Below are 16,640 nucleotides of genomic sequence, written 5' to 3' on the forward strand. Positions count from 1 at the left end.
TTCATATGATCAGCTCGTTTTGCAGCTCTTTTAGCTCGTTGTTTTGGTGTTATGGCCTGAAAGTTACCATAAACCAACTGTACGCTACCTGGTGAGCACCAAACGGGAGACAGACAACATTAGCGACTAGGTTTAGCAGGTAGATCCAGATTACGGTGTCCCGAGTCCCAACAAATATTTGTTAAACACTAAAATGTCCTGGTTTTCACCACAATATACTTGTTTTCAGTGCTTACATAGACGTTTATCATGTTCTGTCCCACTCGTTAAAAAAACATGCACCACATGTGCAACACTGATAGGCAAGCATCATAGGCTAGCCCCCCTCCCCACACACACACACATGCTACCTCTCTAGCACAAAACAAACAAAGTTAGCGGCTAGCATTTGGCATCTAGAGAGCCTGCTATTTCCCTCAGAAGTTGTTGGAGAGCAAAACAAAACAGAGGTAAAAGGAAAGTGCATATTATATAATATCAGATGTGTTAGGTGGCCAAACTAAATGATTGATAATGTTGTTTTCTGTCTTCTGGATGTGCAGACAAGCAAAAATCAATTATTTCAGCTTTAATAATGTGCTAAATCCCCCGGAGAAGCAACAGGCACTGACCCCAGTGACCAATGTGAGCACAGAAAAACAAAGCAAGCCTTGGACTGAGAAACTGTTGTTGATTGACGGATAGAAAACATGGCAGTGAAAGACGAGCACCTCTCTGATGCCGCGTATCACATTCAGCACAATTCAAAGTGCTGTGGGATGTTTTGGTTTTAAGGGCCGAAGCTAAGTGCATCCGAGCTACAACAAAGCATCTGAACGTCAATCTCGGTTTAGGAGGGAATCTTATCGAATAAAACCTCAAAATGACATTAGCAAGAGACAAAAGATAGAACAAAATGGCAAGAAGATCGTTGCTAATTCAGCAAAAGGGAAATCAATGGCCCTCTTCCTGCTTTTTCTGTAGCTACCCAGCGTCTGTCTACCCTGTCAAGCACCCCCGACTCCCCGCCTGTCAATCTCCGAAAAAAAAACCAGGGTGTGGAGGAGCTGAGGCGGGGCGCGTGGGGGCTGCAACTGCCCGGAGCTGCCGCCTCAGAGGAGAGATTCGAGGCGAGAAACAGTGACTCGAAAAATCATAAACATCTCACATTTCCTCCGTCAGTTCAGCTCTAAAAATACTCCTTGTTCGCCTTCGCCTCCTCTCTGGTCTCAAGGAGCTATGCAAATACAATCCAATCCATTTTTTTTTGTTTTCCTTCCACACCCCTCCCTCAAAGCCCCCCATCCTATTGTTCTGACTACCTCTTCTCCATCTCTTGTAGACTACATGACAGAGCCTCGCCTTCTCTCTTGTTGTTCCTGCTCTCTCCAGGGTTGGGGGAGAAATGATAAAAGCTATTTACAAGTAACTGTAGGCAACAGTGGAAATCCAAGACTTTTTTTTTACCCTGTTTTCTTTGATGGCAGAGCCATTTGTGATGCCGCGTGGTGAATTGCAGCACAGTGCAGCGCAGTCCTGAGTGACAATTTAAGGGGGGACTGAAGCACTTTTAGAGAGTTTGACTATGCCAGCTTCTGCAGATTGTGTTTGTGTTTTTTTTGTTCTTGAAAAGGGAAGCAAGACATCGGTCCTGCTTGGCACTTGCTGAGAGGCAAAGACACAAGTCCTCAGTACATCTCCTACAAACCATTTAGAGGCTTTCTGAAGTTTTAAACACACAAACCGAGAAGCTTGCAGCACGCAGGACTCCATCAGGGCCGCGGTCCATTTCAGGGAGCTGTTTTGAGGCTTGTAGAGATATGATTGTGATGCATGTTGAGATTCATAAAGCCCAACAAAGAGGTTCATGCAAGTGCCACTGGAAACACTGGCTGTCATGACGCCTGTAATGAATCTCCCGCCTCATCTCTCACTCTTTCTCTCTCCTTTCTCCCTCGTCGTGTGTCGATCCCCTCTTTTCTATTCAACAGACTTTAATTGTACGCTCTTTTTCTCTCCAGACTCTACCCCCACCCCCACCCCCCCACTTTCCGAAGAACAATCTCCAACCCGGCCACCCCCATTTCCTCTTTCTCCCTTGATTGATTCTCACCTTTTCCATTCTTCCCGTTCACCTCATTAACGGAGCCCCCGTCTGCTCGTTTCCTATTTTGCCTCCCACTCCTTCCTACACCCCCCCCCCCACTTCCTGTCCTGTCGTCTCTGAAGCGACGGCTGCTGCTGCTCGGATTCGCAGTCTCCGGCCAAGGCCCTGCGACGTTCTGTAATTAGAAAGGAGCATAATAGAGAGGGTTCCTCATCAGCCGAGGTGGAAGGGGAGGGGAGGGCACCACCACCGCCATCCATCCATCCATCCTTGAGTTTAATCAGCAGCACACAATAGGATGTCACCTGTTCCTAGACGCAGCCGCTGGAGAGAGGCAGCGATGCTGTCACAAACCATTTGGGGTGAGGCGGCTCTTTAAGGCCTCCTCTTCCTCCACGGTTGTCTCTGTTAATTTGGTCTCCCTGGGAACGAGGGAGAGGGAACCCGTGAAAAATCAAGCTCATTTAGCTGTGTTTATTTATTTATTTACACACGCTTATCCAGCGTGTTCTTCTTTATTGGTTTTCCTTCTGAAATCCCTGAGGAATCATGGATATCTGAGTGCATGAATATTTGCTTTCATATATGCGTGTGTCTACACGTCTGTGTGAGTACAGTATGTCACAGAAAGGTTAATCTGGCACTCAAAGAATCACTCAAACCCAGTGAGGGAAAGTAAATAGGTACATTAACTCAAATACTGTACTTAAGGACAGTTTTGAGGTACTTGTACATGAGTTTTTCCATTTTGTTTTACTCTATACTTGTATTATACTTTTATTGTGCTTATTGTACTTCACTACATTTATTTGACACCTATAGTTTCTAGATTTTACATAAAAGACATATATATATAAATGTATGTATATATTTATACTCAAGTATTCTTAACTGAAACTTACTCACAACAACATGCCCTTTTATTAAACATCACATATCACACCTAGTTACTCTGCAAACCATGCCACGATGGAAACTTCAATGTGCTTTCTCTACCATTCCAGGTATCCATGGGCTTTCATTAATTTCCAAATGGCATGCAAATTAATTAGCACACTCTTGAGCTATGCAATACATTACAGTTAACTCTACAGGTTTATTACAACGTGGGTTTTATTTTTGGTGCCCCAGCCATCAGTTCAGTTCTTCATGATAACATTAGACCCACGTGCAGTCAGAGAAACATGCATGCATTGTTGTTGTGAGGTATGGATGAGTTCCAACATTATTAGATTAAGTGCTATTATGCTCTCAAATGTAATTACCATACAGTGATAATGTAATGCAGATTTGTTGTTTAATGTGAAGAATTACTCATCTTTGACAAGTTTCATGCCTGCTAATTGATTTTCATATCATATAGATGTAAATGGATCCTTTGGGTTGCCAAATAGATGGCAAAAATATAAAGTACACATGGTTTGTAGTTAAAAAGCATTTAAGTATTTTTATATTAACACGGGATCTGAGTACTTTGACCACAGGTTACAGCACCACACATGCTACGCTAACGGACCTGCACTCAGTCACTGACTCGCTGACTCGCTGGCTTCACACAGAGACACACAAGTGACAATGAAACTCAGTCTGTTTTGTCTGCTTGGCAGGGTTCGTGCACAGAGAGACAGACACACTGTGAAGCCATGGGCTGCGGGCTGCGTAAGATGAAGCCGACGTCGGAGGAGTGCAGTCCAGGGAAGATTTACTCCACCCTGAAGAGACCACAGGTGGAGACCAAGGTGGGCGTAGCCTACACCTACCGCTACCTGGACTTCCTCATCGGTAAAGATGGTAAGACATGAATTTCTGCCAATTGAAATGCGGTTTATCTACTTAGTATGTTTTTGGGACAACCACCAATCCTTTTCATTTTAGTGGGAGTTTTTCCTCCTAATATATAATACTATAGCCCACCAAGTTCAGCACTAAAAGCCAGAAATCTCGTCATAGCAATAGTAGCTATTGATCAGTAATCCCCACAGCCCCCATTTGCAGATATGTTATGGTAATTTTTTGCTGTTGGGTCGTAAAAATCTAAATTATTGGCCCTTCCACATGCACAGTTGAAATTATATGAATAGCTCAAAGCCTTTGGCATTTTGCTGCATCATACCTCTGCGTGATAAGACGGAAATATGACTCACACGTTTTGCAAGAAGCTGATCTACACCGCAATCAACAACTCTGTTGTGCTGTGTGTGTAGTATTTTACTGAATATTGCTACCTCCAGTGTGATTAATCTGTCTACACCCCCTCTAAAAATGCCATTATACCTGCACGTCCCCAGTCGAAAAACATTGAGGATTCAGACGCAGAAGAAATCTATCACTCATGTATATGGAATAACAGCACACTGGCTGTAATTTTCATCAGGATTTTCTTGTAATGATGGAGTGTTAATTAGCGGCTGCTCCCTCTATAGCAGCCACTGTTGTAATTTAGTTTCTGACAATTAGTCAGTCATGCTTTCACGTTGTGCTAATGATATAGAATTTTCCAGTCCAATCCACGCCAAACATCCTGCTGGTGCCCATCAATTATGTATGGCACAGAGTGCAACCCACTAACAGGGGATGCAAACAAGGCAAACGGTGGCCTGGGTGGGTAGAGACGTTGTTTTGTTGAAGGTCACAGGTTTGATCCTCACAAAAAACTGTTGTTTGAGCTAGTTTCAGTTGGTGAGAGACTGACCCGACTGGCTCTGCACTCTGACCAGCCTGCTGAGCTGGAAACATGTAAACAAGTTAACTATGAAGATGTTGTTGACAGTCAAACACAATCTGAGGCTCCCTGTGCTGTGGATGAAAATATGGAAGTGAATCAGTTCCCTTTTCAAAGATAGCATCCCTCCACTGATGCACACACACACACACACACACACACAGAAAAGGCCGGTAGAGCCCCCTCCTCTCCTTCCTCTCCTCAGTCTGAGGTGTTTATGAGATGGAAGGTGGGTGTTGCTTCCTGAGATGCCAAGACCTAAATAATGGCTTGGGGGCTCCTTTGTGTGTGTGTGTTAATGTGTATGGAGGAGTATTCATATGTGTGTTTGTGTTGTTGTCTTCTAAACTTAAAATGACCCAATTTTCCAACAAAGGCAGATGATTTGCCTAAAAGAAAGCTGGGGTTTAAGACAAAACATTTAGAGTTTTAGGCTGGGTAAGGTTTAGATGTAGACATTATTTAGGTTTAGGTTTAGGTTAAATCAGGTTAAACTACGAAAGGTTAGAGTTACGCTAGGTGAGTTTAGGTTCAATTCATTGATAAACATTGGCATCAAAAGTTTTGACAACTTTTTTAAATCTAATTCTAGGCATTTTATTCACGGTGACTTTAATCAATATTTCTAAAACAAAATGTTTCAAATGACTGACAATGTGAAGGGGGTCGCTCAGAGTGATGAACCTGCAGAGAATTATCACCACAATCTGCAGCTCCTCTCGGCTTTATGGAGCTTTACAGTGAGTTTAGCTGTCCGACCCACAGCTTTACTGTTTTGGCTGTATCTCACTGCTCTCGCAGCGTCGCTATCGGCTGCAGCAGCTTTTAGCAGCAAAAGAGCCTGATATTTCCCTCAGGAGTTGGTCAAGACCAGAAACAGAGCTAACTGAGAGTGAACATTGGACTCACACTCACCAGGTGTCCAGAATCACGACTCCCATGAATAATAACGTTGCTCCGTAACGGCCGGATGTGTAAATAAGCAACTGTTTGCTAACAAGTTTGGCATATCAACTTAAAAGGTGATAATATATCAGTGTTGTGTTCACAAGTTTACGAAATGTGAAAAGAAACAACAAATGTAAGCATTTATACATTGACTCCCAAAGCATTTGGCGCAAATTGGCTGCATGCTGATACTTGAACACACGTGTGTAACATGTTCTGCTTGTCTGATGAGACGCAGTCAGTATGTTTACATGCATACAAATAGGTTGTTTACCGTAAAATATCCCGATTAAGTGTGTAATACTAATGAATTCACAAAGCACTTTAACACAACCAATATTCCTGATGCTGTTGTAACAGGAAAGTCATTTTGCTAACTCCCCCCCCCCTAAAAGGTAGACCCCCTTCCTCTTCAACCCACCACTAGTCGTACCATACGTCATTTTTCAGGCTCTTCAGTTCACTTCATTGCCATTCTGCAGCTTGCCCACAGAACTGAAATAAAAAAAGGGGCCAGACTAAAGCTTATCGATACCCAGAGTCATTTCAAAGAGCAGCTCCATTATTAGACTATTAGTAAGGTCACTTGGTTATGGTGTTAAATGACAGCTGCAATAATCAAAGGTATTGTTCTTATAATGATTATAACCTAATTATTAGACTGCCGGTAAACACACTGAGGTCCATCCTTCCTCCAGGAGCAGGAAGCTGTCAAATATATTGATTTAAAAACTAGTGTAATGTCATCGGCCAACTTCTACAGACTTTTTGAGCCGCCGATAGCTGCTGAGAAGACGTATATGATCACTGAGGTTAAGGTCAAGGTGAATTTAAGATTAGGTGTAGAATTAGGATTAGATTAAGGTTAAAAATATAATGGAGGTCATAAAGGTTAGGGTGAGCAAATGGGAAATGAATGTGCTGTGTTTGTGTGTATGTGTGTATGTGTGTGTGCTCAGGGTGCTATATATAGCCATCACTCTGTCTGCTCATTACAGTTGATGGTGGGAGGGGAGTTTGGTGACGGCGGTGGGGGAGGGGGTGGGTGGGTACGGGAAGCCGGGAGATGTAGTGCGCGGCGTGTTCGCCCTGACAGTTGATTAGTCTCCATTAGTTTGTCAGGCTGACTAGACTAGATGGATGAAGGTGAAGCGGATCGTGGGCGTCTGGGGGCCAGGCGGGTTTTCCATCCTGCTTCGTACAGGACCTGACATAAGGGCGGGGCTAGGAGGGGAGGCAGGAGGTGCAGGGGTGCCTCCCTTTTGTTGAATTGTGTGTGTGTGTGTGTGTGTGTGTGTCTTTGGCTCATGGCCATATTATTATCTTCAAGTATTCTCTGCAATGGTGGGGGTTGGTACTTACTGTAATCAGTTTCCCCTTACTCTGTCTCTCTGTCACTGTCAGTGCGCCTCTGTCTATGTTTCCCTGTTGTTCATCTCTTAAAAATATGAGTGTGTGTGCGTATGTGTGTGTCTGCCTTTTTCCCATAGGCGCACATTAAGTTTGAGGAATCAGAGTGTGTTAGTCTCACAGTCCCAGTGGCTGAATCATTTCACTGCATCAGCAGATTTTCGGGTTGAAGGGTTAGCGTGTTACTCATGGCTGTAATTACCCTGTACCAGGTATGTAAGTGTAGGTAATGATTCATGTGTGGCCTTTTTCTACAGGAAACCTGTGAAATATTTAAGACACAGTCAAAGATGATGAATATGGAAATAGTCTCTGGTAGAGCTGTAGGGCCTGCACATAAATACAGATACTTGCAGTGTGAGCTGCAACACAAATCTGTGATCATTTTTTTACTGGACAATTGGCTCACAGCTGAAACCAGTATAGTATAGCTACTTACTAACAGTGTTTGGATCATTGCACATACTTTTCCCAAAAATGGTGAATTGTGCTTCTTGAAAATAAACTAGTCTCCTCGTTCCTTAAAGGCACCCTGTGGAGTTTTTCTTCTGAACAGAAGAGATGTTTACATGAACTCTTCCTCACCAAAACACATCGAGTGTATCCTGTTGAATGCATTTTCCTCCTCATAAAATATTTACAAAGCTGTCTCGTTAAAAGTTGAAACCTGCATTGTTTACATCTATGTTTGGTAACTAGCGGTCTTCCTCTCGTTAGCGCCCCCTGTCGCACAGTGGCGTCTATTGTATCGTGTCATTTGCGTCCTCGTGTGTGTGCACAAGATACAAATATTGACCGATTCATCAAAATGTTGCACCATAGCGCTACTAGAGGTCGAAAACTCCAAAGGGTACCTTTAAAGCGAGACTATATAACTTTTTTAAATAAGTAACATGATCTTCCTCCTACAAAGAAAACGTTTATTTGAATAAGCAATAAAGCCCACCCTTGCTCAACTCAATACACTTATAGAGCCTAACGTGGTCTGATGTGACCAGTAGCTTATGGTGGCTAATATTAGCTAATGTTAGCAAACTTTAGAGTCAGTTTGATGACTTTATGACACTTCTGTTCTTGTGGTGCTGCTACGTTTCAGCGTGCCACAGTACGTCACAGTAAAACTGACCAGGAAACGTTTGTTGATTCTTGTTTGTGGTCACATGTCACTCTCTGAAAGGTAGTTGTGATGTTTTTAAAGCAACCGAGGCGAGAGAATCTTGGAAAATGAAGGGAAATGCAATGTGCCAATTATCCTGTAAATGCCACTAGTGGTGTCACACACTCTAAAATGATCATTCTTTAGGAATTTTGATTGTAGATGAATGTAAATTCACTCCTTGTTGGTTTTCTTGTCCACTTTATCCCCAACTCAGAAACTCTTGATGAGGCAGGCGAATCTTCATATCACAACTTAACGTGTGCAAATGAAACAGTAATGTCATACATTGATGTTATGCAAACAAGTAATATGATTACGTCAATCAATTACTTTGTGTGTTGCGACACAAAACAATTGATCCATGTTTGTTTGATCCTGTAAGCAACATCAGAAACAACAACACTGTCATATGCAAAACAGGAGCAACTGTGGGAGGACATTGTTTTTTTATTTTGTTCACGTCTAATTCAGGAACCATTATCACTGTCACTGTGTAATTTTGCATAATAAGAGAAAGGCTTTCTTTGAAGAAAATAATGTACCAGAAGCAGCAGAAACATGTTCTGCATCAGCATTTTTAAACTGGGGACAAAATTGAGGCAGACTTTTTGCTTCCCCTTCACCTCCCTCTTCTTGGGAAATACGCCCTCATTATGTTGAGTTCACTCCACTATGGCTACTGCACTGTGAATAATATTTGTAATAATTTCTTGCCACAGTATTAGATCATAGCTTTCTGCAACTGCCACCACAGTTGCCCCGCAGGCTACTAACCAGCCACCAAATGTACAAAAATAACACCTTTCACTGCAGAAACAGTGATGAAAGGGAGAGTAAATTGGTGGAAAGCTGGAGGTAATAAACCTCATCTGCACTAAATATCAGCGTCAGCTCACCAATGAGTTGTTGCCTCGTGTTGCTGTATCATTTTGGAGCATGTATTCAGCTTCATGGTCTCTCTGCTACCATTGAATCACCTCTGCAAGAGCCGCAGAAAAAGAAAACGGAGAGTCTGTTTGATATTGAGATCATGAACCTACGTTATGAGAAAGCGCCTCGCTGTTGCTGTGCTAGATGGTGTGGAAAGAAGCCATTTCAACGTAAACACAAGCACAACAAAATGAAGGGTGTGTGGCGTGAATCTTATTTGCCAAAGTGTGATTGTGAAAAGTTAAAAATGTCAGGACAAAATGACAAAAAAAAACACGCTCAACACGTTGCATCTTCTCGGCAGGCAGGTTGGGAATACTGGAAATATAAAGATGTCGCCCTTGACATCAAAGCCGGTGAGCAGACATGTGAGGCCTGCGCATGCACACACACACACACACACACACACACACACACAGGCTCAGACAGCGTTTGATATCATCTCAGAAGCTAGACACGTCATTTATATGCAAAACCCCCCGGCGCCCCGAGTCCCCTTGTTAATATGAGCTGTAGCAGTGGCGGTAGGTGAGTGACACGCAGGAGCAGGCTCACCCCCCCACCCCCCCGTCACTCCTCTCAGATATAAGACCGAGCTGCAGGTGAGGTCAGCAGGAACGTCGCGCGCCAGAGTGGCTTTCCGAGGGGAGATTAGTCCTCGGATGGCGGGGGAGCCGGGATTTATCCCCTGGCTCCTCAGCTTGAGAGGTGGAATTGAATCGCAGTTATTGAAGGGGAGAATGACATTGAAGACTGAATTCACGGTCATCTGGTTTTTACATTATATTTCCATTATGTACCCGCTGCCCAGGGTGTGGCCGCGTAGCTCAAACCAAAACATGATTGTAAATTAGATGCAGGCCTGGAGTTGAATGGGAAATGTGTTTCTGATGGTTTGAGAAATCGAAACGGGCAAGTGGTGATTATGTATTGGGAAAATACTGAATTAATAATCTGGACCTCCTTTGGAACGGGCCTGTCGTCGCACACTGAGCGCTCCTGATGAAGGTATTCAATGTGATTACCGGTAAATTGTGGAATCTTTTAGAAATGTTCATGAAATATGCATCAGCTGCCGTCCAAACCGACAGTACAAATTCAGTCTGGTGTCGCTGCTTCTTGTTTCTGCCTCCACCCGTAGTTAGTGGAATACTAAGTGGATGCCACTTGTATTGTTTAGAGCAAGTCAGGCAGCAAAATGCCAAGTCATCGTTTGCTGAGACAAAGATGTCAGAGCAGCATTTTAGGCGTGTGACAGAGCCAGAGCTCAGCAGGTTCCATTCGTTGAGCTTCAAACGGCCGCAACTGCTGACAAAGTTTTCAGCAACAGGAAACTGCTCCGTTCCTTCCTCTTCCTCCCTCCCTCCCTGTCTCTCGCTCAGCAGTATGTTTAAGATTAGCTTTCCTTGTAATGCTTCGTATTCTGTGCAGACTATTTCCTGTGTCTGAAGGCTTTGTTATTGCAGTTAACTGAACTCAGTTTCCAGTACGCGGTGTATGTGTATGGTGTGGCAGCAAATGCAATTTCCCTTGCTCAGAGAAATATTCTCCTCATGATTTAATTCAGGTTGTTCTAGGCCTGCACGGCGAGGGTGTTACAGGTTTCTCAACTGGATGCCAGTTGTTGTTGTGGGAGATGGGATGTTAGGAATACAAAATGAGGGTCAGGAGGTCGGGGAATAAGAGAAAAACAATAAAAGAAAGCTGACGTACCACAATAAGTTATATTCAGAGACATTTTTTTAAGTTTGGTAAACCTTCGGGGGCACCTCCCTGGAGATTTCTGAGATTCCAGTCATGATCGCGCTTTCTAAACGACCTTGTCATCAACCGCCCCAGTGCTTCAGCAAAAAAAAACAAAAAATAAAATGCCTCCTCAGGCTGGGTTTTATTTTTGAGATTCTGCATGTGGGTGGGGAACCATGCGTGCGTCATGAGATGAGTAAATAAGTCTTGAAGAGAGAGGAAATGAGGGGAGAAAGATAGAAACCGAGATAGAGACTGTGTGTGTGGTGTGTATGGTTGGTATGTACATATGTATTTGGATGACATGTCTTTTTAGTCTCAGAGCCTCTGTGTCTGGGCCTGTGTTGGTTTGTTTAGTGTTTAGGTGTGTTTGTACACTGCTGTGTTTTATCCAGTCCGCCTGCTTATTGCCTCTTCTAACGTGGCCTCCACTTTTTTCCTGCCCGTCTGACAGACAATACGCCCGAGCGCCCCCTCAAAGCTTTATTGGCTCTTATTGCCATCTCACTCAGATCCAATATGCCAGTATTGATTGTGTTGAAATGCAATCAGGGTCTCCACAGCAGAGGAGCAAACAATCTAAATTTAACAAAACACCTCCGCCGGCCTTCAGCCCGGCCCTGATAGCCCCTCCCAAAGAGGAACAGATGTATTTGTGTATGTGTGGAGAGAAACAGAGGACCTTTCCACGCGGTCGCAGCTATTGTTAGATGCTCCTCTAAGAAGCCTGTGAGGCCGCACAAGCAGAATGTGCAGGAAGTGACCTCAGCCTTGATCTCACTTCCTGCCAAGTGGGCGGTTTCGTTGTTATGTTGTCAAAGCAAAAGATGTTTTTTGGGTTCAGCGTCAGATCTCGGATGTCAGTTAGCGGACAAACCTTTAGACGTTAAACCACCTAAAAAATCATTCTTGTGTGCAAACTCAGATATCGACTTCAGCTTTAGGAAAACGCATACTTGACATTCCTCCAGGCGTTGAGAAATAATTTTATGAGCTCAAGAGCTCAGACAATTTTCTCAGCTCATAAAAGGAACCGTGTGATCTCCAGACTGAAGTGAAAACAAGCAATCATCAAAATCTGAGTTATGAGTTTTCTCCCGACAGGAAGTATCCACACAATGACATTACAAGGCCCACTCTCAACATCTTCACACTTTTTCTTGAGAGGAAGAAAATGAATAATTAAATTCTCAGCAGCCTCCCCTCCGTTCAAAGTTATACATTGCTCCTCCTGTAAAACTCTGTGTCCTTTTCAAATGGATTTGCACACAGGTAGGAGAAGCTACGTCCTTTTTTTAATAAAGCGTTTGATATTTGTTTAAAAAATGCCACAAATTCATTTTGAGAAACATATCGCAACGTGAAACTCAGCAGTTAAAAACAACAAATATCTTTCTCTCCTCAAAAACACAACAGCTTTCTAAGTATGAAGAATGACTTATAACATTAATAGTAACCAGTTTGCTTTTCACTTTTATTTATAGCTGCCATCAATCACTTTGTTAGAATAGGTGTCATTTCTCAGTAGCAGTTATCTGAATGTGAAAGTCTTCAGTTCTCCAAAATAATAGACACTGACAACAAAACAAAGCTTTGCTTAGATGAGGTTTAGTGCATGCGCAGGAGCTTTTTTCTATTAAGACTCAGAAGGGACAATATTTAATAGATAAAACTGTAATTAAGAGGCTTTGCGTTTAGCCTCTACATCTCTGGAATGATTCTTGCATTGATGTAAAAGGGCAGAATTCTCGGGTTCTTTCACTTAATGATTCTGTTTTTCCTTTAACGCTTTGTCTTAGTCAGTTTCAGAGTGTTGGATCTCCTGCATAGATGAGAGACCATGAAACAGCGATTTACTGATATCCCTACAGTCCTTTTGCAGACAGTTGTGGTTCTCTTTCTCCTTGCGCCAAATCTATTCCCACTGCCATTAACCAGCTCCAGCCGAGACTTCCAGGCCTTCTGAAGTTATGTGAGCCCCTCCCACCGCTCTGGACGTGTTAGGAGTTTGAAGCCGAGCATTTTTCAAAAGCATGTTTGAAGTTCCTTCTTGTTAGTACGAATTGGCAGAAGCAGTGTGCCTCTTTCTGCCGCACCGCCCCCCCCCCCGCCCCCGCTAGACCCTCTTTGCTCAGAAACAAGCTCTCCAGTAAGTCCTACGAAACTCATGGCATCAATAAGTGAAAAAAAAGGCAGCTGTTTTATGTAAGTGTATATAAGACAAACGGGGTGAGAAATTCAGGGAGAATGTTTGTTGAGCAAAGCTGAATTGACTCTTTTGAAAGCTGCGATGATGAGAGCAGCATCTCTAGACAGCACTGTGAGCTTCAACTAGCTGTGTACACAGTGGCCCAGCAGCCCTTTAATGTGATTTCATTCTTGCAAGCGTGGACTAACAATTTGCCCAAAGCCATTGTCGGAACGGGAATGGAGACGCTTTAAACCTGCTTGTGTTTTCAACCCATTACATCGAGGGGTGGCATTCAAAAATAGGGTGCTGATTGGGGTCAATTTGCGTGCACGTTACAGTTTGATTGCACTTACACCCACGTGGGATGCAGAAAGCGATTTGTCGGTGTGGGAAGAGAGACGAGGGGGAAAGCAATCAGAGTTCACTGTCCCCTGCTGCAACGTGGACGTATAATTCTCTATTCTTCTGTGACGACAGGTGATAGCAGTGATAGGTAGAGTTTAGACGGCATGATGATATGTGTAAACACACTGTGCAGAAGCTATCACCTGCTACGGAAATAAAGTGCACTGGTCACGTTGTGCCAGCAGAATGTTTAAGACATTTTTATTAATTTTCATCATAGAATATCTGCGTTTTTAGAAATCTGCTGACAGCAAATCTTTATCTCATTGAAATTAAAATACGATTCTCATTAAATTCCCCCAAAAAATAAAGTTATGTGCATGCAAACTGGCATTCACTCTTTGTTCTACTCTTGAAAAAAAGTACACGATGACTTGAACTTTCTTAATCATGAAAATGTGCCATTATTGTGCATCTCTTCTTCAGTCTATTGTTACAATCATGGACAAAAGACAGAGACAGGTGTCACAGAGGCACAGTAGGTTGTTAATTATGAAATAGATATCGCACACGTACTCTCACTCCGTCATAATTACACACCCGTCTCATATTTCACGCGGGTGTCTGGCTCTTTGGGTCCACCATTGTTTCCAAGGATTCAAATGACAGTGGTGGGATGCAGGTTCGTATGAAGAGAGGCCACCTGTTGCTCAGCAGGGTCCCCATCTGGAGGGGGATTAAGGTGCAGGGCCGTCTATAATTTGACTTAATTACTTCTGAAGAGACTGGGTGATGGATTAGCACTGTGTTTCTATTAGCATACGCTCGGTCTCTGGTTCCCCATGGCCCTCCAACGCAGCCCAGTGAAACTCTCAATTGTCTGAAACCATCCATCCATATTCCTCCGCGCGAAGTCTGAATTAGAATTAGATGATATATTGTTTTGCAAGTATGAAAGGCTGAAATGAAATTGTTTTTTTTTTTTTGTTGCACTAACAACGTGGCTCTGAGGATGGCAATGTTGATCTGGCAGTCGGTCAGTCCGCCACTGTGGTCCAGACTGAAACATCTCAACAACTATTGGATGGATTGCTATGAAATTTACTGACATTCATGTTCCCCTCAAGAGGAACTATAATAACTTTGGTCATTTCCTGACTTCTCATCTAGACTAGAAATATCATAGAAATATGATACGGTATATACGACTAAATACCTGCAAAACTAATGACATTCCCATCAGATGGACTTTACTGCTAAGTTGTTGGCATGCTGACACTCTAAACTAAGACATGATTATGGTAAACATTCTCCCTGCTAAACATTAGCATGTTAGCCTTGTCATTGTGAACCTGATAGCTTGCTGACGAGCATTTAGCTGTCCAGCCTCACAGAGCTGCTAGCGTGGCCGTAGACTCTTGTGTACCGGATATTGATCATTGATGTCATCTATGTCCAATGTGATGGATGTTTTTTTCCCCTGAGCACAATGACATTAAAACAGTCTACACTTGCCAGGAAATGTTAAGGCATATTTAATTTATTTAATATCTGCATAATATATTTTATGTTTAGTCTAAATCTTAAATGTCTTATGTATCCCAAGGTGACCATTGGACAGGTGTCCCCGACTTAGATATGCTAACTCTAAAAGAATTGAATCAGCTTGGGTTTCAAACTTAGTTCTACTTTCATTTGAAGGTTAAAGTGAGAGTATATAACATTTGCAAGAACAAATAACACAATCTTCCTCTTACAAATAAAGTCAGCCTTGCTCAGTCCAATAGGGATTTGGTGCTCGAGGCTTACTTGGTCCTGTAGCTTATGGTGCTGACTTTGCAGGGACTTTATTCTAAGGCTGCATTAACACCTGATCTGTGTGTGTGCAATATAAAATATTTGGTTTCAAAAAGGACCCCAAACCACTGCACCTTTTATGTTTCAGTTACAATTTTAGTGCACTATGTGGCAGGTGTTGCATTTGTTTTTGCGATAAACTCCTGGATAGAGTAATTGCAATTTCTATAGCTCATTATAAACAAAAAATCTCAATAGTCAATACTCTGTAGTACTGAGCAACAGCTCTTTTATTTGTATAAGTATTTATATCAACACAATATGTCTCTGCCGGGACTATCCAACTGATCTGCACTGACCTTGGACACTCCCCTCCACTGCTGCACACAACAGGAGCATTTGGCTTGTGTTATTGCAACACATATTAAATACAATGATTGGATCAGGTGTGAAGGTATAGCCTGAATAATGAGGACACTGAAAGCTTGGGGGTGTGGAGTAAAAGAAGAAGATGGTCCTGAGCGTAATGTTTAGAGACTCCAGGCAGAAAAGGCCCAGATACCGACTTTAAACTGCTCTGCTCTGCAACAAACAGGTCACCAGAGCTCCTGTACAGTTTCACAGTCAAGAGCAATTTGCAAGGCTGAAACCATTTCACACTTTGTTGTTATTTTTAGGCTGTAAGAGTGGAACAGACAGTAGGAACAGTTGGTTGGTGGAGTCTTTAAAAAGGAGAAACATATGAGTTACACTGAGGCTTTATGGGTGCCTTTGATCAGGGGCCCCTTTCGTCCTTTCAGGTCCATTTTGATTGACCTGTGCACATTGACCACTAAATATTCTGCTGTCTGTCCCCAGACAGTCCATCTTCTGCACTTTGATTGCTTTTAAAATATTGGTTGTTTTACTTTTTGTGGATGTCATTGTTTTTGCTGGGTTGGCAGTTTCTTTTGCTGCTTCCAACATCTAATTTTTTGATTTTGTACAACTCACCCACTTGAAAATTTGATTTTTTTTCAGTTTTTATTGCCCACACACGCAATAGTACAGCATCACCAGGAGAAAGGATCCGAGGTATAACTACTATCTCATGCAGTAAAAGTCTGGCTCAGATGTCAGAGGAAAGAAGGGAATGTGACAAGTGAGCTCCTACATGTACAAGTTCCCAGATGTTTCCTGGAGTCTGGATCACAACACATCCAGTAGTAAACTGTGATGTCCCAAAGCTACCTTTGACACTCCCACGCTCGCCTTCACTCGACACTGACACTGAACTTCTCCCAGACAGGTAGTTTGGACGATCTTT

At 42.8% G+C, this 16,640-nt stretch overlaps 1 protein-coding gene across 1 annotated transcript in view; it reads left to right on the forward strand.

Annotated features, from left to right (window-relative positions):
- Positions 1-3,729: 3,729 nt before the first annotated feature.
- LOC139290785 (raftlin) overlaps positions 3,730-16,640 on the forward strand; it is a 79,773-nt gene continuing 66,862 nt past the window's right edge. The window contains exon 1 of the mRNA XM_070912647.1: positions 3,730-3,877. Within this exon, the coding sequence (XP_070768748.1) occupies positions 3,730-3,877 (148 nt within the window). The remainder of the gene's footprint in view (positions 3,878-16,640) is intronic.

Source organism: Enoplosus armatus, chromosome 9 (assembly GCF_043641665.1).
Source record: "Enoplosus armatus isolate fEnoArm2 chromosome 9, fEnoArm2.hap1, whole genome shotgun sequence".
NCBI lineage: Eukaryota > Metazoa > Chordata > Actinopteri > Centrarchiformes > Enoplosidae > Enoplosus > Enoplosus armatus.